Source organism: Glycine soja, chromosome 2 (genome assembly GCF_004193775.1).
Source record: "Glycine soja cultivar W05 chromosome 2, ASM419377v2, whole genome shotgun sequence".
Lineage (NCBI taxonomy): Eukaryota > Viridiplantae > Streptophyta > Magnoliopsida > Fabales > Fabaceae > Glycine > Glycine soja.
Window position 1 is genome coordinate 2,305,135 of NC_041003.1, and position 21,405 is coordinate 2,326,539.

General features: G+C 31.1%; 2 protein-coding genes across 2 annotated transcripts; both read right to left on the bottom strand.

The window, feature by feature from the left end:
* Window positions 1-1,300: 1,300 nt before the first annotated feature.
* On the bottom strand, window positions 1,301-4,710 carry LOC114379529. Its single transcript, XM_028338212.1, has 4 exons — window positions 4,515-4,710; window positions 4,221-4,365; window positions 3,074-3,382; window positions 1,301-1,699 (listed from the first exon to the last, which is right to left on the bottom strand). The coding sequence occupies exons 1-4, from the start codon at window positions 4,601-4,603 to the stop codon at window positions 1,583-1,585; spliced, it is 660 nt and encodes a 219-aa protein (XP_028194013.1). The 5' UTR covers window positions 4,604-4,710; the 3' UTR covers window positions 1,301-1,582.
* Window positions 4,711-7,144: 2,434 nt separating this feature from the next.
* On the bottom strand, window positions 7,145-12,430 carry LOC114379537 (putative disease resistance protein RGA3). The gene is made up of 2 exons (XM_028338221.1): window positions 7,628-12,430; window positions 7,145-7,401 (listed from the first exon to the last, which is right to left on the bottom strand). Exon 1 carries the CDS (start codon window positions 12,284-12,286, stop codon window positions 9,632-9,634), a length of 2,655 nt encoding a protein of 884 aa, XP_028194022.1. The 5' UTR covers window positions 12,287-12,430; the 3' UTR covers window positions 7,145-7,401; window positions 7,628-9,631.
* Window positions 12,431-21,405: the final 8,975 nt, after the last annotated feature.

The window sequence follows — 21,405 nt, forward strand, 5'->3', positions numbered from 1 at the left end:
ATTTTTATTTTTCTTTAGAGAAAGTATTCAATAAATGGTAATATATATAATAAACATAATAAAAGATAATTTAAGATATTAAATATCTTTTTTATAAGTCAATAAACAACTAATAATAATATTAAGTATTCAAATATATATTATTAAAAGTAAATTTACATAACTTAATAATTATACTTTTCTACCTTTAATCAAATAGTTACTAAAAATCATCTTAATTCAAATGGATTTTTCATAAATAAATATAAATTGTGATAATTTTATAAATATATAAAAAAATGTAAGCATGAGTAATAATATAATTTTATTTATAAAAATCTATATCTGTATATAATTTTGGTTGGGATTGAATTAGATTTTAAAATTCAATCCGATCGAATAATTATTTTGGTTTTTTTTTAAATTGAATTAATTTGGTTTCCGGTTTATTCAACTTTCGTTTTTTTGGATTGTTTTTATTTTTATTATTTTGATTGCTTGTATAAAATTAAGAATTTTCTTGTATATTACCTGGAAATATTAACAATTTAATTAAATTACTCTAATTTGTATAATTTTCCACAGTTATTAAATAATTATAAATCAACCTGTATGATTTTTTTGAGAGAGATCAACCTCTATGATAAGATTTTAACTTTTGTAAGAATTGTTTTTAAAAGTTATATCTAAGACAATTTTTAATCGGTTAACAACGTAATTTATTTTACACTGATAATACATCAAAATTTAACTACTTTTAAATTTAAGTAAAATTTTCAAATAATATACAAAATTTACATGTAGCAGTTATCAAATTGTGATAAAATAAAATTTACTAACAAGTATTCTAAAGACATTAATTTAGGAATCAATAATATTTTTTTATTAGAAACTTTGATAAAAAAAAAATATTAAAAATTACAGTGAAGAATATTAAAAACGTTTTTTTAATAAAAAAATTTCACTTCTTATTCCTTTAGCTACCTTCAAGCATTGGCTAATTTGCCTTATAAAATTATGTATATAAAAAATATAAATTTAATTAAATACACAAACAATGTAATTTTTTCCACTATTATTCAACATACATTGCCATGTAGAGAAATATTAACAATAAATTTTCTATCAACTGAAATTTATTAAAAATCATAATTTTGAATCTCACTTTTTATTTCAGTTCTCCTTCGTGATTTTATAATTTTCATTAAATTTTAACGATTAGAAAGAGGTAATTGAAGGAGTATCTTTAAAATGTATCCTTGATACTTTTCTTACGATATATAATAATTGAAGAAGTATCTTTAAAATGTATTCTTGACACTTTTCTAATAAGTTGATACCATAAAAATCTTTACACCATTTGAGAAGAATAAAAAAAATATAAAAAATACTTGTACAAGAAAAGTTCTGACTTGTTGAAAAAAATAACCTAAAAATCCTCTGTTCCAATAAATTAGCCAAAATTGACCCAAATTATATGGCTTCAAAATGCAATTAATTGAGTAAAAACTACAAAAATACAAAAGGAGGCCACTAAATACCAACATTTACCCTATTACAATCAATATGGAGTAAAAATGTCATCATTCATTAGGCTTCAATTTCAAAATCGAGAGTTGTTCTGACCCCTTCCTGCTACATAACCAGACATGGATGCGACCTTCTTTTTTCTCAAGTATATGATTGATCCACTGATTAGTAAGAAAAAAATCACCACCCCCTGTACAGTGTGTTGAACATAATAGCATGAATATTTTAACATAAAACCTTGTTTATCATATGTTGTTCAACTTGTTAAATGAAGATTATGTAACGGTCATACAAATCAAAGCTTCACAAATTTGGACACTGGTTGCATTATATATTCTCACATCCATGTAAACACAAACTCATGTTTAAATCCATCATTATAAGTTGACAGAGAAAAAAAAGTACAAGGAAAATAATGGAAGCCTTCAGAAAATTGTTATACTAACTTCATTGTCTATCTAAGAACTAACAAAGACAGAGTAACAATCTCAAACACTACATTTCCATTGTATTTTGATATTCAGGGATATTAGATCCTTGGATGCTTGTGGAGGAAAAAACTACGTTGAACCTCATAGCTGAGGCAATTTAGCATAAATCTACATGAAGCAAATCAGCAATATGTAGCAAATGCTGACTGAAGAGAATAGAGATGAATCAACGAGGATTTTCAGATACCAACAAACTAACAGTACAATAAAGCAAAACGCTAGATGAAAGAACAAGAATAACATGAAGCACTCAGTCTCCTTATAATGCCAACTCAAGCAGGATGGATACCTACTAAAATGAGATGAAGATAAAATCTTATGGCACAGCACATGGAAAATCATCCGAGGCTCCAATATCTACCAAATGAGTACTAATATAAGCAAATGCCTCATCCTAATTTGTGAACCCAACTGGACATTTGCCAAGCACTTCATGATAGTTACTTGAGTGCTTACGGCTCACACATGGGAAAACTTACCACATGCTGATAGGAAACTATTTTCCAGTAGAATCTGAAGAATGTAGCTCAAGGTCTAATTAATAGCACTTTGCTTTGCTAGTTCAAACATTTACCACTAGACCCTCACATTAAAAGATGTTGAAAACAAAGCTTTTCTAGCAGATCAACTCAAGATAATGGTGATTATTTGTTGATTTATTATGCATATTAATGTCACACACAAGACCGTGAGCCTTGGCACTATGCTGAGGTTTTGCCTTGTGATGACGAAGTCACAGATTCAATCCTAGAAACAACCTCACTACTTGCAGGGATAAGGCTGCATACATCAACCCTGTCAATACACCACAAGGTGAGAGCCTCAAGCATTCAACCCTCCTTTGATTAATGCCACACACATGCTTTGCAAGTACACAATATTCCAAGAAATTTAGAGAACCAAATACTTAACGAAAGCTGACAACACATACACAAGTTAATTCTTTAATGTGGATATATTGTTCAACAGAATAATAAACTGCACACCATATGATTTTGTTTTTCCAAGCAACCAAGTTCAGAAGCTACTGATAAACTGTAAGAATAGGAGTAAACTAAAAGCTGCAAAATTACCTCAAAATTAAGCACCGACAACTTCTCTTCATTAACTGGGGTTATACAGCTTCTGTAAGTGATGTAAGCCTGTGAACTATTATCTGAAGACGATGAATCGTCCACTAATCTTCTATGTGATTGTGAAGGATTGATCTCTCCAGCGTCATGTGACACTTTATGAGATTCTGCAATACCATCAGAAATTTCCAAAGACAACCGACCTTTTTGAGACTTTGTTTTCTTTGCATCCTTTGTTGAATCTTTAATCTCTAAACATTTGAATGGAATTCGGTAGCCAGTCTCACTGCATCGATATTTCTCATCACCCTACAACCCCCAAAAAAAGCTTGCAGATAAAAATAAAGAGAATAAACAACTAGGTGAAAAAATATCATGTAGATCACAAAAAGGAAGACCCAAGCAAACATGCAACAGAGAGCTTATAAGTGCAATCCCAAACATAGACATGAAAAGAGGGCCAACAAAAAAAAAAGACATAAAAAGAGGTTTAAATCTTTTAAAAGCTTCACAAACTTCTTTGGATTAGGAAAACTCCGTATTATGAACTTGAATCCTATCAATATGTTTAAAAGCTAGGCTTCATGAACAAGTCTTACAAACATATATAATCTCCTCAAATGCCTTATGTTGAAGTAATCCTAAATCAACAAATAACTCAACAGTATACAACAGAAACTATACTCAGATCTATATTCATAGGCTGTTCATACATCTCATCAACCTTCAATTTTACACTAACACAACTTGATGATCTGGGAGTTTTAAGGTTGGCTTAGTGGTTGAAGGGAGAAACGGGGAGGGAGAGGTCGTGGGTTCGAATCCGTTACACTAACGAAAACTAACAAACTAAAAACTAGCATATGCTGATAAAAAAAAAAAAAGCTTGATGATCTAGCTAGCTGCAAAATGGAATAACTACACTTATGCGTTCAATTCTCTTTCAACAATAGTAGTAACACAGCAAACAATAAAATGCTTTATACTCAAAACCTAGAATTCAAACAGAAATGACAATACATAAATAAATGGAAACAATTTCTCGGTATCAAATCCCTATTCATGAGATCCTAGAGAATTGAGAAACACTACAACTAGTATAAGATCGATCAATCACCAATTTGAGGGGTTTAAAAAAAAAAGGAACCTTCTCAGAGTAGAGACAGGGCACACAAGGACCCGAAGGAGTACATTCAAAGGTAACGTTACTTCCTGAGGGCTTCTCTTTGAAACTCAGAAGAACTCTGCGGCGAACCCCATTTCCATGTTGAGTCTCTTCGCTGTTCCAATCCCTGCCCAGTTCAAACAAGGTGCAAAAGATTCCAACTTTAAGGTAAAACTAGATCGAAGCAACTTTATTTATGGATCATCAATCAGGAACTTAAGATGCGCCCTTCATAATAAAAAAACCCCATAGATTCAGAGAGAAATTGGAGCTTACGTTTGCTGCCCTGAACCGCGAAAGGGAGTTATCGCGAAGAACAACAACAACAAGAATGGAAGAAACAATTGAGAATTTGGAAATTTCATTGCTTACTCAGTGTCTTTCCTCTTCTCTCTTTTTCTGGATTTGAAACCTGGAATGCAAGCAATAATTCTGTTTTATTTATTTATAATTTACTGTTAAATTTACTTTGTTGGTCTAAATGATTCTCAAAACATGTTTCATTAACACAAGTTCAGAAAATTAGAGATTAATCTTTTTAGATGAAGAGTATTCAGATTTACTTGATGTATTAACTTTTTTTTATCTATGCTCTTTTATATAAAAAAAAAAAAAAAACTTGATTAAATTCTGCGCACATACTAGAAGATACGATTGTCAATTATATTGATTTTTTTATAATATATTTATCTCAAAAAATACTTAGGTAAATAATGCTATTATTTTACATTGTATTCAATTCAGTCAAGTATTTAAGTAAATGATGTTATTATTTTATATTCTATTAAGTTTTTTTTCAGATGAAAAAAAAAAAGGATATTAAATTCTTTCTGAAGTTACCATTTGTCAAGAGCGGTCACTGTTTCGTTCCAAATAATATTATCATATCATTCTTCTCTTAACTACGCACAGCTTCATCATCTAGATTTCTGAGTTGATAGGCTCAGCATGGCTCCATCATCTCACTTTGGTATCTTGCAAACAGTTTTGCTTTTAAAATATAAAAATTCTTGTGTGAATTTTTAATTTTACAAAACAATATTTATTTAGTTTGTTTAATTTAAAATAAAAATAAAAATCAAATCAAATCAAATGATTTTTTATAAATCATGGATTAATAGATAACTTTTTAAAACTACATTGTCCAAAATGCATGACCCCACAATCTTAACAATTAATTTAAAATTTTAATTGTTTTAACCGATAGAGAAAAATTAAATATGTTTTAAATATTATTGGTTTAAATGTCACTAGACTTAATCCTTTAAAGTCTCGTATTCGAGTTTTTTAATAAAAAAATGTAAATAAGAAAGTAGATCCAATTAAGTGAATATTTTGCATTAATAAAATAATTAATAAAAAAATATTTTAAATCTCTATAAATATTGCTCCTATTGGTTTTATTTCTTGCAAAGTTTTTTATAACTTTTATCCTAACATTATGTTAGTGTTTTATTAATAAAAAATATTTTAAATCTCTATAAATATTGCTCCTATTGGTTTTATTTCTTGCAAAGTTTTTTATAACTTTTATCCTAACATTATGTTAGTGTTCTCTTTTTTTTAATCAGTAGTGTTCTTTAGTTCTTATTGTTAACTTGCATTAATTTGCTTACTGTAAATTATAACTTTTATCCCTAATTATTAGGAATGAGAGAAATGAACGATAGTTTTCAAATTTATTCAATTCATTCATTGATCAAAGTATTACAAAAATGATATATTTATACAAAGATAGAAAATAACTAACTTGAGTAACCAACACTAACTTACTCAAATAACTTCTAGTAACTATAACTTGAGTAACCAACTAACTTGCTCAAATAAATTCTAGTAACTAACTAAATTAATTTTATGTCTAATACCCCCGCAAGCTGGAATGTGTTGAAAACACTTCTAACTTGGAGAATATAATACATCAACATTAAAGAAGAAAGATAAAAGAAAAAAGAAAAAAAAAATTGAAAACAGGAAATAAAGCGAAACATGTCGGAAATACATTGATCAAAATAAAAACTTCGAGAAATCTTCGACGGCTTCCAAGAGTCCAAAGCAAGCATCAAAGCTTGTTGGCAAAAAAACTTTGGTGAGGAAGGACAAGAAATTGTAACCAACACGCTCGAAGAGGTATCATAATGCGGTGGCATAAACGAGCACCGCAACCGCTCCACGCCAATTCATCCACAACACCACATCAGCAACTAAGCCTTTGCCGAAAACACGATGAAAGGATGAGAAACCAGTTATATAAGGACTTAATCATCAATGACATCCATGGCCATGAGAGAAAAAAAAAGAACCAACCAGGCATCCGAAAGGTTCCCTTAAAAAAATGATTCATAAGGGGGTGACCTACCCAGTTATATAAGAACTTAATCATCAATGACATCCATGGCCATGAGAGAAAAAAAAGAACCAACTAGGCATCCGAAAGGTCCCCTTAAAAAACAATTCATAAGGGGGTGGCCTACCCAGTTATATAAGAACTTAATCATCAATGTGAACCACCCGATGTGGGACTCGCAACACGCCCCATCGAGTCAGGGCTCGACGCCACAAAGCAAGGGCTAACAGCACTATCTACACCACCGGGTAGAACCATAAATAGCTTCAATAGGAAGCAAGAGACACGGAAGCAAAAACTTCTGATACCATATTAGGAATGAAAGAAATGAACGATAGTTTTCAAATTCATTCAATTCATTCATTGATCAAAGTATTACAAAGTTGATGTATTTATACAAAATAGAAAATAACTAACTTGAGTAACCAACACTAACTTACTCAAATAACTTCTAGTAACTATAACTTGAGTAACCAATTAACTTACTCAAATAACTTCTAGTAACTAACTAAATTAATTTTATGTCTAATAGGAAAACAGATTGACTCTTGTGGCAACTATATCATCCAATAGTCCAATAGAATAACAACCGTTGTAACGGTTTCAAGATCAACAATTTCTATTCTTTCCCCCAAAGAAGCACTAGAACTCAAAAAATAGCTTTTACCAATACTTGCCAACAACATATACACAAAAAAAATAAAAATGCTTTGGTTTGTAACAAGAATTTATTACAGAATTTAATGTCTTCTAGAGGAAGATGTTGATTTCCTTTTCGGTCATCTCGAAGACATGGTCTCTTGCATCAGCCATAGCACTCTGTATATGAAGTATATAAATCCATGGAAATAAAATAAAAGTTAAAATTGGGCAAAAGCAATAGCAATAGCACAAAATACACCAGCTGCCTAAATTGATTTGGTGGTATTGAATTTTAAGGCATCTGCAATGAACTCTGCTCCATTTCCCCCTATCTGTAAGTATTCTATGTTACAAATCAAAGTTATTACAAACAGTTTACATGTAAAAGATGGTGACAAGTTACCTGGCACCAACCAAGCTTAAGCATTTTTATGTTTCCATGAAACTTGAGAACTTTAGCCAATGCCTTGGCTCAATCTGGTCCAATGGGATTATAACTAACCAAGAATGAGATAAAATTTGTGTCAGGGTACACAAAAGACAAACAACAGAACAAAGACGAGAAACTAAATAACAGTTTAGGCTTATAGTGGTAATAAGTAATAACTATTCTGGTAATCACAATTAAAAAAAAAACAAAGAAAAAGAACAGAACAGTACTAATAGCAGTGAAATGCTGCTTAATTAAGGAACATGGATATTTCAAAATGTCTACTCAACTAGAGTCAGATAGATAAGTTGTATTGGATATCCAGTAGCTGAGCTAGACATGAGAATTTTATGTGTTTCAAGTCATGAGGGGGTTAATACTACAGAAAAATTAAGTGAATGTAAGAGTAATAGAGCTTCAAAGATTGAAAGGGAGCAAGGCCTTTCCAGTGAGACAAGAGGCGCTGCACCTGCAAATCATATCAGATACTTCTCGAACTGAAAAGGCATCATATAGTTTTTACTTTTTTGAATTTTGTGCCAATACAAGTGAAATATTAATATACTATAACAACTTTACAATACTAAAATTCTATAATTCTAGTTGAGCCAATAAGTTGACTCAAACTCAAACAAGTTCAATTATTCCATGGTGAAAAAATGAGTCAACTAGCTTGGAAACTTGGCTAGATTTGGGCAAATTCACATAAACTCGGTCAAAAGCATGAGTCTGCCAAGTTAGCTAGTCTATGTGAAGGGCAGATATATGCCCCAAAAATTCCTAAAACAGAGCTGTTTTCATAGGCTTCCTTGATTTTTTTTTCTTCCATTCTGTGTTTTCCTTATCCCAATTAGGACTGCTAAAAAAACTATTTTTACTAGTTATATAAAAGTAGTTATAAAACTATAACCATTTGCCTCATTCACAACATGCCCCTTCCTTTCCTCTCTTGCATTTGCTTCCTCTGGCGACCACAACAACTCCTTTGAAGAGCCTCCAGGCTGAGGTGAACCTATGAGGATCATGATCTAAGGATGAACCTATGAGCCGTAACCACCATGACCTGCAAAGGCTGCTACCTCCTGTGAAGTCTGAAACTGCAATGAGTAAACCAGGTAACCTCTTCTCAGACAGCCCTCTATGTGAACATGATGCCATTCCCATCTGTTGCTCTTTCATTTTGTGTCTGGACATGCAATATTAGTCGAGAACTTCAGAATCTGAGATCATTGTGAATTGGGATACTTGATCATTGTGAAGGGATATCACTTGTGAAGTGTGACAATTGATCACTATGAAGTTGGAATGTTTGGATACTTATAGTACTAATCTATGGTATAGTATTTGTTGCATAGTTGTTACTGTGTATACAAAGGGAAAAGGAAAACACAAGTTTTCTTATGTATGGCAATATGGACCTACAACTACCAGGCATCAATCCTTCCCGGTCTACTTGTAGACTTAAAAGAGACACTGAAGAGGACACACATGGTTATTTCTGAGTATACACATCATTTTACTATTCAACTTGTTGCATATACAGAAGTTGAATAGAAATTTATTTAGACACACATGGTTATTTCTGAGTATACACATCATTTTACTATTCAACTAGTTGCATATACAGAAGTTGAATAGAAATTTATTTAGACTTATTTTAATCTGTTATTAATATTAAATTCCACCCAGTCATCATCTAGTTTAAACTATTTTTGAATATTAGAACTCGGGAGCTAACAGGAAAGAAACAATCGGATATATAATGGGAAATGAAACAGAAGAGAAAATCGTAAAATGTATGTCTTTCTTTGAAAACTTCAAATTGTAAAGTTTGGTGACAATAACAAAATTTATTCTTGAAAATTCTAAAACTCTAGAATCTGTTGTTCCTGTAACTATGCTGGATATATACACTTTGCAAAAAGATATTAAAAGTCCCTCATGGAAGGAATATGATACACCTGCACTGGAATTATATTATTCATCGTCATGGTCTAATATGGGGAATGTAAGCTTCTTCAACTCAGGGCAAGCATCAATCGTCAATCGTTCTAGACTGCTAAGGTTTAGGCTAGATGGAAGACACGTCAACTTGGGACAGTTTACAATAGTCAATTTGCGAAGCAAGGGAAGATTTTCAAAGCAGTTGGGCAAGGATTCTAGGTTTGGAAGATCAGATAATTCTAACTCCTTCAAGGCAGTCAAATGTTGGAAAGCCTCATGCAAACCTTCCACCTCTCTACAGTCATGAATTGTCAAATGGTCAAGACAAGTTTGGCATTGAAAACTTGCCAACACATTTAACTTGCAACACCTTACAATTACTAATTTCTTGAGAGAAGGACTAGAAGACATCCACTGTGGGAAATAAGCACCTTTATATCCTAACACGGTCAAACTCTGAAGTTGTTGGGTATCAGGTTGAAGCGCTTCAAGAATCTCCTCCATGTTTTCTTGTAATTCAGACTCTTCATTTCTATCCCATGACAAAGACAATCGGTTCAATTGCTTGCTTGACATATTGGCCTCTTTGGCGTCCAATACACTTTTAACTTTTCCCATATGCTTAATGTGAAGACCTCCTTTCAGCTTCAGTGGTCTTAATTCTTCCAAAAGGAACCCTTTTTCCTTGCCAATATAGTAAGTGGATAAATTCCTTAGGGAAGTCAACTTTCCTATCCAAGGAGGCAAGCTTGATAGTTTCCAGCAGTTATTCAAAGATAGTTGTTGAAGGGCCTTTAATTGTATCAAATTATTAGGCAATTTTTGCAGATGATAACAATGGTCTAGTTTCAATATCTGCAAATTCCACAATCTACATAGCGATTCTGGAAGAGTAACGAAATGTCCCCCACAAAGATTCAAGTACCTTAGATGTTTTAAATCACCAATTGAAGATGACAATTCTTCCCTTTGTCCCAACCAAAGCACCCGCAAAGAATGACATTTTAATATATGAGAACAGAATTGGCTAGTATTATACCAATTTATATAGGTCCTCAAATATTTGACTTTATGCAACTGAATTGGATTAATGGCTTCCTTGGTATGATCTGAGAGATGATGGATTCTTTCGAGAAAAGTAGTTGCACTATTGTCTTTTGTAATGCAACAAACATCTTTTGCAACAGATTGTGCAAGATCATGAACAAGATCATGCATCTTGAAACTTCTAACTTTGCCAAATTCATCTGTCTTGATATCCTGAAAAAATGATCTCCAATATAATTCATTCCACACTCCATCACCAACATCTTCAGCATCTAATATTTCATTAGATGAAATGAATCCATTAGCCATCCAACATTCAATTAAATATTGTTTTATTATTATTTCATGTTTGGGAAATATTGCAAGATGAGCAAAACATTGTCTTAGTTTTATTGGTAAGTTCAGGTAACTTAATCTCAAGACAGGCATTATGGAGTTTTCATTGTGTGGTAAATTCCAAAGATTGCTTTCCTTAACATGAAGCCACTCATTTTCTTTTCTTTTGAAGCGTAAAATTCCTCCTAGTGCTTTTATTGCAAGAGGCACTCCCCCACACTTCTTTACTATCTCCTTCCCTGCGACAACAAGCTCTACTTGTTCTTCCTCATTTGGTCCAAAGACTTGGTGTTTGAACAATTCCCAACCTTCATCCTCGGATAACATTGATAATTCATGAGGAGGCATTGTTCCCATGATTGTTGCAACCTTTGGAAGACGAGTAGTGACCAAAATAGAAGCACCATTTGCCCCACAAGCCAATACACGTTCAAACTTCTGCCAATTATTTGGCTTATCATCCCACACATCATCCAAAACAAGCAAATATCTCTTTCCTCGAAGCAAATCTTGAAGTTTCCTTTGTAGCAGGTCTAGATCCAAATTCTCGCAAGCCTGCCCAGATGCTGCTTCTATTATAGCTTTTGTCATTCTATTCAAACTGAAATCTTCAGAAACACATACCCACATTCTTATCTCAAACTTGTTGATTACCATCTTATGATTAAAGATGAGTTGGGCAAGTGTTGTTTTTCCAAGTCCGCCTAGACCTACTATTGGATAAACTAATAAACTCTCAGAATGATAAGCATCAGCATTAGCCATCAAAACGTCTACAATCTTTTTTGTATCTTCTTCCCTTCCATAGACTTGTCGTTCACTGATGATTGAGCTAGTTTGGCGCCACTCAATGATTCTAGTTCTCTCTAGAGCCGTCTTAGTCAAATGAAACTTCTGCCTTTCTTCTGCAATTTCATCTAATCTCTCAGTTATCCTTTTCATTCTCTTGGCAATTTTGTATCGGAAAACAACATGCTTGGGATGAAAAGAGGATAAGCAAGAGCATTGTACCTTGTGTGATTGACCAGACTTGACTCCTTGGTACTCCAACCCCAATGCTTCATAGGCACACTCGTCCAAGATATCATCCAGCTCGTAAGCTGCTTCTTTTAGCTTTGGCAGCCAATCCTTTATAGCTTCGTCTGAGAATTGTTTCTCCACAGCATCTTGAAGGGTAGCCTTGATTGTAGTGAACATGCTGCGAAGCTTTTTCATGTCTCGATCGAAATCAAGGAATAATCCCAGCTCTTTTTCAATGAGAGAGCTCAACTTTTCGAGTGCAACTTCAAGAACTGCCTCCGCCATCTTCCAAGTTCTAACTCACAAAAAGAGAATGCAGGAGAGCTTCAAAAATGGCAATGCAATGATATCATCAAGTGAGAGATAAGATTAAAAAGCAAAGGAGAGATTTTGGGAAGACTTGGGAAGTCAACAAGGAACCCACACAAATAAATGTATTATTGAAATTTTTCTCAAGTTGCAAGTCTCTCACGTAATAGACTCGTGATAATTTATGGTCAATGTCCTGTTTCCACCATTCATTATTGATTCTTTTCTTCCCTTTTATGTTTTCCCTATCACCTTCATGACAAATTTCTAATTTGTCTTATTCACAAATCACAACAAGCTTCCTCTGACCTGCTTCTAGCGACCACAACAACTCCTTTCGCTGAGAACCTATGATGACCACGATTTAAGGATGAACCTGTGAGATGCAACAACTGCAACTGTCTGTCATGTCTGAAAATGCAATGAGTGAACAACATAGCCTGATCTTAAACAGTTCTCTGCGTGAACATGATGTTATTCCCGTATGTTACTGTCTTATTTTTTTGTCTGAACTTGCAATATTAGTTGACAACTTCAGAATATGAGACCATTGGTATATAATAGGAGTGTTGGCTTTGTCTCAGGTTTATCTTATTCTCATTTACCACTTTATCAGTTTGTTATTATTCTGTTTATCAGTAAATTTGAAAAGTTGTTACTGAAGTGGTTGCTGCACTATATATATATATATATATATATATATATATATATATATATATATATATATATATATATATATATATATATATACTGCTGTATCAAACTTATATTCATAAAATTATACACCTTTTTTTTTTCTATAGATGGTTGATCATTCTGAATCGATATCACTTGTGAATTTTGATAATTGAATATCACTATGAAGTAGGAATGTTGGATATTTAATATTTTATGGTATTTTGTTTGGATATTGTAAAAGTGCTTGTAGAGAAGTTTTTTTCGAAACTTAGAATGTCCTTAAATCATTAGCATACTGTTCCAAAATCTGTCATTGATACTGCAAGTTCCGTAGAAAGGAAAAGAAAAACATGCTTGAAAGGTTCATTGATAAACTATCTACCACCGCTAAGAGAAAGTTCTCGACGAGTTGGTCTAACAACAAAGCCCGCGTTAAACAGAATACCAGTATCCATGCATCATAGATTGAAATGCAGGCAACGATAACAACTACAGAGCCATTGAATTAAAATAGGCAAAATAAAAAAAACACGGGAAATTAAGCATAGAGATATATAGAATGACAGAAGTAATGTTTAGAAAACCAGCCCAATAGTTGAACATGTCACAATACTGATTTAAGGTTTAATGGTCTAAGTTGAATTGGTGTCAATTAAATAATATATTTTCAAAAAAAATAATGATATATTAAGAAATATTAAAAAAATAGCCTAACATTCATTCATTGCATAACATTAAAAAAATTATGCATGTAAAATGTGTTCAACCAATATGAAGATTTTTGTCTTAAAAATTATACATATATTAGCATTCAAAATTTATATATTAAAACTAACTAGAGTATCTTATCTTTTTTAATTTTGTTACAATCTTCTTTTTATTTTCTTAAATTAAAAAAAAAATCATATACTTTTATTACTACAAAGAGTCTAATAAAAAACAAAATAATAAAATGTAAGTGATTAGTTTTATTTCTATTTTGTCTCAATCAGTATACTTAAAGTTCTCTCCTCCACATGAAAGCAAATAGTTTGTTTACTCCATTTGATAACAAGTATGTACGTGCTGCACCATTTTTTAGAGAAAATATTATAAAAAAACGTTGCTGTAAAATAGCCCCGTGTTGTCGTGCAATACAAGTCCCACATCGAAGTACACCAAAGAGAGAATGCATCGCTCATCCTTTATAAACAGGTTGCGTGAAAATCTAACGAGTCTTTCTCTTCTTATGAAAGGATATCAGCTATTGTTAGGAGAGTAGTTATTGGCTATACACGGAAACGATGTTTTTGTTGTGTAACACAAATCCTTGTATATCTTTTTTACTTAAAAAAAATATAACGAAAATGTGATTCCAAAGTGGATTCATTCAAAAAAAAAAACACACATTCAAGAAGGAGGGATGTGATGGGTTTGAACCGAGGATAAAATGATATTTTCTATAAATTTTAAAAGTTGATAAGGGATTAGGAGTCAATAACAATTCTTGTAGGAACCAATAGTAACTTCCCCTATTAGTCTTGTGTTGTAACCAATTTGTAAGGTACACAATTTACTCTGTAAACACTGAACAGAGAAAAAACTCTCAGGAAAGGATATCAGCTGTGGATGCCAGATGGGAATAGTGAGCAAATCCAAAAGCCCATTTTCAATGGGCCACAGTTATATGTAGACTTGGAAAGGTTACTTGTTAGGAAAGTTTTAGTTTTAAAAATAATAATTTGAGACTAATTTACACGTGTTGTAAACTAGTATTTCCTCCATTTTAAAATGACTAGTATTTTAAAGTTTTTTCACACAGATTAAGAACAACAATATGTCAACAATTTTACTAATATGTCATTAATATCATTATTCTCTGTAAATGGCATTACTTGTAACTGTTAGGTGATTAATAAAGGTAGTTGAAAAATTGATAGACACATTGGGCTGAATTTGGAATGAAAATGTTAGTATTTCATTAAAAACTGAAAACATCAATGTAGAATTTTTTTATGCTAAAATATAAGTCCAATTGAAATGAAAGGAGTATTTTAATGTATATCATACAAGATAAATACTTATTTCTATATAACTATAATTATAATAAATAAATATTTTAAAATTTAAAATTATATTATACTTAAATTCATAATAAATTATTATTATTTATTTGTGTATAATAATAATTATAATTCATCACAACTAAATATTTTTAAATATATAAGTTAAATTTATAATTTTATAATGAATAATTTAAGTTGTGATATAAGGTTATTTTTTAATTAAAATAATTAATAAATTAAGAAAATAAAGTATACAAATGAAGATAGTTTGAGATGATTGAAAGAGATATTTTTTTTTACTATAGTTGTAGAGATAGTGTGTGAAATGCATCTTCCAAGAAGAAAAGAGTAAGAATGTTAAAAATATCTAATTAAGAGAATAAGGATTGTGAGTTTCACTCTTCAAGTTAAAAATATTCTAATTTATAGTAAAAGAGGATATTAGAATACATAATTTAGAGTGAGATTCTAATTATCCTCAATATCTCAATTAAACATGCTCAATGTTTTCTCTTTTTTGTCATTTGAATGCGCAACTAGCCAAAAAAAAAAAAATTCTCTCAATTATCTCAAACTATCTTCCTAGGGTGTAGAGTTCCTTCGCCTCAAGCCTCTCAACCTCAACAAAATAAGGCAAATTGTAGATACATTTTGAAGTATTTTTAGTTTTATTTTTCATTTAAAATGAAAATTTCGGTATTTTTTTATACTGGTGTTTAATACAAATCTTAGTAAATTATTACGATAAAACTCTAATTCTAATTAAAGAATAATATCTAATTTTTTTCCCAACCATTAAAAAATGCTATCCCAGATTGGGGGGAAAAATGAGGGAATATGTTCATGCCAATGTTAACCCAAAAAATGAAAATACCCGTGCATCTTAAGAACGACTGTTTGAAATCACGACCAAAACAAACATGGTAGAGATTCTGACACGTACTTTAGCCCAAAAGGAGTGGCTTTATCTGTAGTGGATAGAAAGGTAAAAGAAATGATGTAAACAAGAAGATGAAAGTAGGAAAAAGATAAATACATAGATGGGTAGATAGAATGCACACCCACTACTAGAATTTTGGCCACAAAGTCTTTTATTACGGATTACTAGCTGCACTTGCAATGTGCATTTCGTTCGATCTATGTATGGAATCAAGAGAAGGCCTTTAGACAAAGAAGATGATTAATTTGGGCACGACTTTCATGATCCCTGCAATTAAGGAGGTTCAACTCTTGCAAGATTATTGTCGAGCTTTGGTGGATGATTATTTAAAGTTCTGGTTTAGTATTTTGTAAAAAAAGTTCTTTATTTTAATCTTTTTTATCTTTTTTAATTCATTTTTTGCTGTCAAAATGTTAGATATAGTGATAGTTAAAATAAAATAACTTTTAGCAATCAAAAACCGTTATATATATAATTGACATAAAAGGTACTACATTAAAAAATAAATAAATAACGCAAAAAAAAATCAACTAAAAAAGATAAAGTAATAAACTGAGACTTAGACAAAAATAAAAGATTAAAAGTGTGATTTAACTTTTTTTTCCCATGTTAGAATATAGTTAGTTTGGTCGGGTAGACACCTGTGAAATTATGCAGCAAATGAAGTAGTCTATCCTCAACTCCTTCTATTTCTAATTAAATGTATACATAACTTAGCAAAAACACCTTCTTTTAGTTGATAATATTTTTCTCTCTTTGTTAATGGCTATGCCGAGTTATTATCTTTTAATAAATTAGAAGGAAAAGATATATATTTGAATCCAATGTGTAGTTGCAACGACATGACTAATTAAATGTGTTTATCTTTGGTCACGAAGACTCACTAATTAGCTATTATTTGACTCTTTCTATGTAATCAAGCAGTATAATTTCTGTATTTGTGTTTGGATCTATGTTCATCAGCACTTGATCTATAGGTTAAAACAGAAGCTACTAATAATATATATAGCTTCTGGACGGGTTCTTGGGTGTGTAGGGAAAATTCACTGCGAAAGTTATTATATTTGTCTAATTTACTTATCCGTAATCTAATGGTATATTTTGGGTATGCAAAACCAAAAATATGTGAAGCCACAATGAGAGAATCCACATTAGATAAAAAAAATTTAAAAAAATATATTTTTTTTCTATCACCAGAACTTTTCTCTTATAGTCTGCAACCACCCCTCACTCTTCGACCCATCCCATCGTTGCCATCACAAAACCCTTCGTCGTAACTTGAAAAATAATCAACGTTATCACTGTAGAGAAATCACTCGCTCCCAACATTTTCGGTATCAAAATTGGACCACCTGTGTCGGGTTCATTTTCAAATCTAATGGCACTCAAGTCACAAATAGAACAAAGCGGAGACATCGATTTGAAGCATAGACGCGGATCTAGTTTTTTTTTTTTTTTGTAGATTTGGTTGAAGCGATGAAGGTTCTCCTCTCCTCTTCGTCAGATGCCCGCCTTTTCCCTCATCCTCTTTGACAACTCACAAGCATCTCAGAACAACGTCAGGCAAGAGCCAAACCCTAAGGGGGGGGGGGAATATTTTCAAAAAACTCCAATGTCCAATAATATCTCGCATGCGGGAAGAATCGATACCAATCCATATGTCACTATGAGGTTCGATCTTTTTCATTGACGGGAATATAAGACGTATAGCAAGAAACAGAAGGAGACACACCTGACCATGAATGGTGCCTACATCACTGGCAACAAAAAAGACAAAGGAAAAATTGGAAGAGGACAAGGATGAATTCTATTTTTTTTTAAAAAAAATTATTCCAATGTAAACATGTCTACCGTAATCTTCACTTATATGAATCGTTGATTATATCTAACGTATCACATTACACAATATTTTTGTTTTGCACCTACCAAAGTCAGTTCTACCTTCGCACCCTAGTCTTTGTGTAGCTTTCCATATATTTCTCCACAATTGACACAATTTCACATGTCTTTAAACACGCTTTATCTATTATAGAAACATCCATCTAAGAGCAATCTCCTTTTGCATCCTTTTTTCAAAAGCTGGCATTAATGATTTTATTCCATATATAAGTTGTCATTTTAGTAGTCTATATTTCTTGTGTACTATCAATATTCTACCTATACTTAACTAATTTCCAAGAAAATACTAGGCATTTTCCGTTTCCTCACCCATTTTTATGTTATATATGGCTAACAAACTAGGACAACTAGACCCTAAGGAGATGCCAATGTTGTTAATTAGAGGCACATATCATCATCAACATGCATGATATATGTGCCAGAGGTTGTGGTTTCACAACGAAACTCCCACCACAAGATGAAAAAAAAACCCATGTGAGAGCAAAGATAACTTATTACCTTGGGCAACAAGACTTTTCAAGAAGAGCCAAGGATATCGATCACAAGTGACACAGAGAGGACCAAAAAGCCACGTAGATTCCTGCCTAATGCAGCCAGAATTCGAGGGTACCAAACTTTGTGAACAGGAAGTAAACGATATCAATGTTAATGTTGGGAACTATACCAACAAAATTCACGGAAAGATTCGGAAAGATATTGATACTACCAAGGGAACTACGAAATATAAAAAGCATGTATATATTTACGTACAATTTTGTTTTTATTTATAGGAATCAAAATTACTAAAAAAAATTATATCAATTCATATATTTTATTTAGTCAATTAAATTAGATCTCCTTAATATTTAATTTGGTTTTCGTTGATAAACGAATTTCATATTGCACGTACCAAAAACATGGTTTATACTATACTAATAATTTAGTGTATAAGGAACAAACTAATAGTATTCAAGAAAAAGACTACGCAGTTTAGACAACATAACTGCTGTTTATATTCGTCAATTAATAAATTCTGGTCATCTAGAATGTAGATATCGATATTTCTGTTATATGGCGGGCAAATTCACAATTAATGGTGGTGAGCCACTAGGTTGGCCAAGCAACCACTAGCTAGTCCAATATATTGAGCAGTGTGTTTTCGTTTTTCTTATATTTTCGTGAGATTTTCAACTTCTTTTGGATCGAAACAATAATTCAAATTTCTTTGAAAAAGTGTAATATACTCTAATCACAAAATAATATACTTTTTTTGCATTTATGATCATATCAAATATAATATTTCATTGACAGATATATTTATTGACTATTGTCATTTGCTAGATTAATTTTCATATTATCAGAAAATAAAATAATTTTTTTAATTATAAAATACGAGAGGTATGAGATTCACATGCGACCTACACATGCAATTTCTTTAGTGTTTCTCTCTTATAATCCTCAATCAAACACATCTTTAATATGAACACGGTGCTCAAGGCAATATGAAGTGTAACATTTTGACTGAATTTTTCTTTTTGTCATATTACGAGAGGTAATATGAAATATAATATGAATATTTTGACTGAATTTCAAATATGAAATACAATATTTTGACTCAAGTCTCTTGCACACTTTGGCATAAGGGACAAAATAAGAAAGGAATATAAGAAGAAAAACAAATAGGAAGGTGAAAAATGTGTATTTAATATTTAAAAAAGAAAAAAAAAATAGAGGATGAAAAGTTAAAAAAAAAATCTCTCTGGTTGTTTAAGTGAGTGAAAAGGAGCGAGAAAATATAAATTTTTACTATAATTTCTTCTGAATAAAAAAGTTCATTTTAGTTTTCATATTTGTTATTTTAAATAAAAAGTTATCAAATTTTTACTAGAAGAGTTATTTATTATTGTACCACCAATTCAACATTATTGCTCTAGTCATGTTAAACTCAAGCATCCATCATTAAAAATTATAAAGCATGTATAGATCGACTAACATATCCTTAAAAATGGTAAATTAAATACATATAAATCACAACAAATTCCATTCACTATTGAGTACCACATTGCTTGTCTCTATATTTTCCTTCCCTCCTTTTCCTTGGTAGCTCCCTTTTTTTCAGATATTCTTATATTGGTGTCATTCATGTCGGTTGAGTTTGGATTTTCATCTCATCACAACTTCTTTAATCAACATGTTGGGCTTTAATAAGCTCCTTTGGATTGAGGATTTATGGTTTCCTATCATTCCAGTGCTAGCTAGTTGAGACAGTGCATCGACTTGAATACTTTTTACTCTGGGATATGATGGAACTTTAACCTACTCGAATGATTTACATATCTTTTGTAATTACTAACTCGAAATATTTCCTAAGGTTGGGTTTTTTAGCTTAGTATTCTCACTTAACTTGTGAAATCATCAATTGAGAATCATTACATTACCGAGTAAAAAAAAGCATTAATAAAAAGATGAAAAAGAAAGTTTACAAAATTAACCTTATTATTATTAATTATTTTTTGTTTTTTAGTTCATACTTTAAATATAAGAGATATAAGTGAAAAAAAATAATTAATGTTATATTTAAAATTTAAAATGATAATCATTTTTTGCCAATTTTTTTACACGACAATTATTATTAAATGAAGAGAATAACAATTTTACAAAATTAATTTTATCATATTAATTTTTTTTATTTATATGTAACTCGTATAATTAATATTATGAGAAATATAAGTAGTGTGTTCATTACATTTGAGTAAAATACTTGTTATTCCATTAATGATTAATCTATTTTCATTACTAAATTTATCATGGGGGCATTTGTTTTACATGTAATTTTTAATCTTGGGAATACTTTTTCTTGGGACAATAACATGAGAATATTATTTTTGGATATTGTTAAAAAAAATATGTTTGTTTAACTATTAAAATTAGTGGAGATTCCTTTTTATAGAATCATTAAAACATATGTTTGATGAAAATTTTTTGGGAAATATATATTATAATTACTAAAATATTTTTATTACAAAAATTCTCGTTACATTCTTTGTCTATTTTCTATGTGTTTGGCGATTACGATAACTAAGAAAAGAGCAAAAATTGTCAATTAAAAAAAAGAGCATTAGAGGGAGAGAGAAAATTATCAAAAATATAGAAATGAAATTTACAATAAATCAAATTACAAAAACATGAATTGGACACGAACAAAATTTGTAGGATTGAAAAAAATTGAAGCATATATCATGAAGGAATAACGAGAGAGTAATAAACTAGTGATTACTAAGAAAACATATGTGAATTTTTACTCGTAGAGAAATTTCTTGTCTCACAAGAATAATTTTTCCTGACTTCATCTATCCGAACTAAATATTTATAGAAGATGAGACAATATTTTTTTAAAAGTAAAATATATAGAGAATTAATTTTTTATGACCTCACAGCATAAGTATGATAACTTTTTCTGATCTTGTATTCTGAATAATAATAAAATAATCCACCAAACAAACGGCCATGAAATTAAAACTGGTATGAAGCATGTTAGGAAAAAAAATAGTTGC

Bases quoted from the DNA above. Each gene is read 5' to 3' on its own strand.
- LOC114379529 (XM_028338212.1), bottom strand. From the start codon at position 4,603: ATGAAATTTCCAAATTCTCAATTGTTTCTTCCATTCTTGTTGTTGTTG. The intron at 4,366-4,514 runs GTAAGCTCCAAT...TGAACTGGGCAG, and splicing joins CGCGGTTCAGGGCAGCAAAC to GGATTGGAACAGCGAAGAGA. The intron at 3,383-4,220 runs GTTCCTTTTTTT...TGGGGGTTGTAG, and splicing joins CCTGTCTCTACTCTGAGAAG to GGTGATGAGAAATATCGATG.
- LOC114379537 (XM_028338221.1), bottom strand. From the start codon at position 12,286: ATGGCGGAGGCAGTTCTTGAAGTTGCACTCGAAAAGTTGAGCTCTCTC.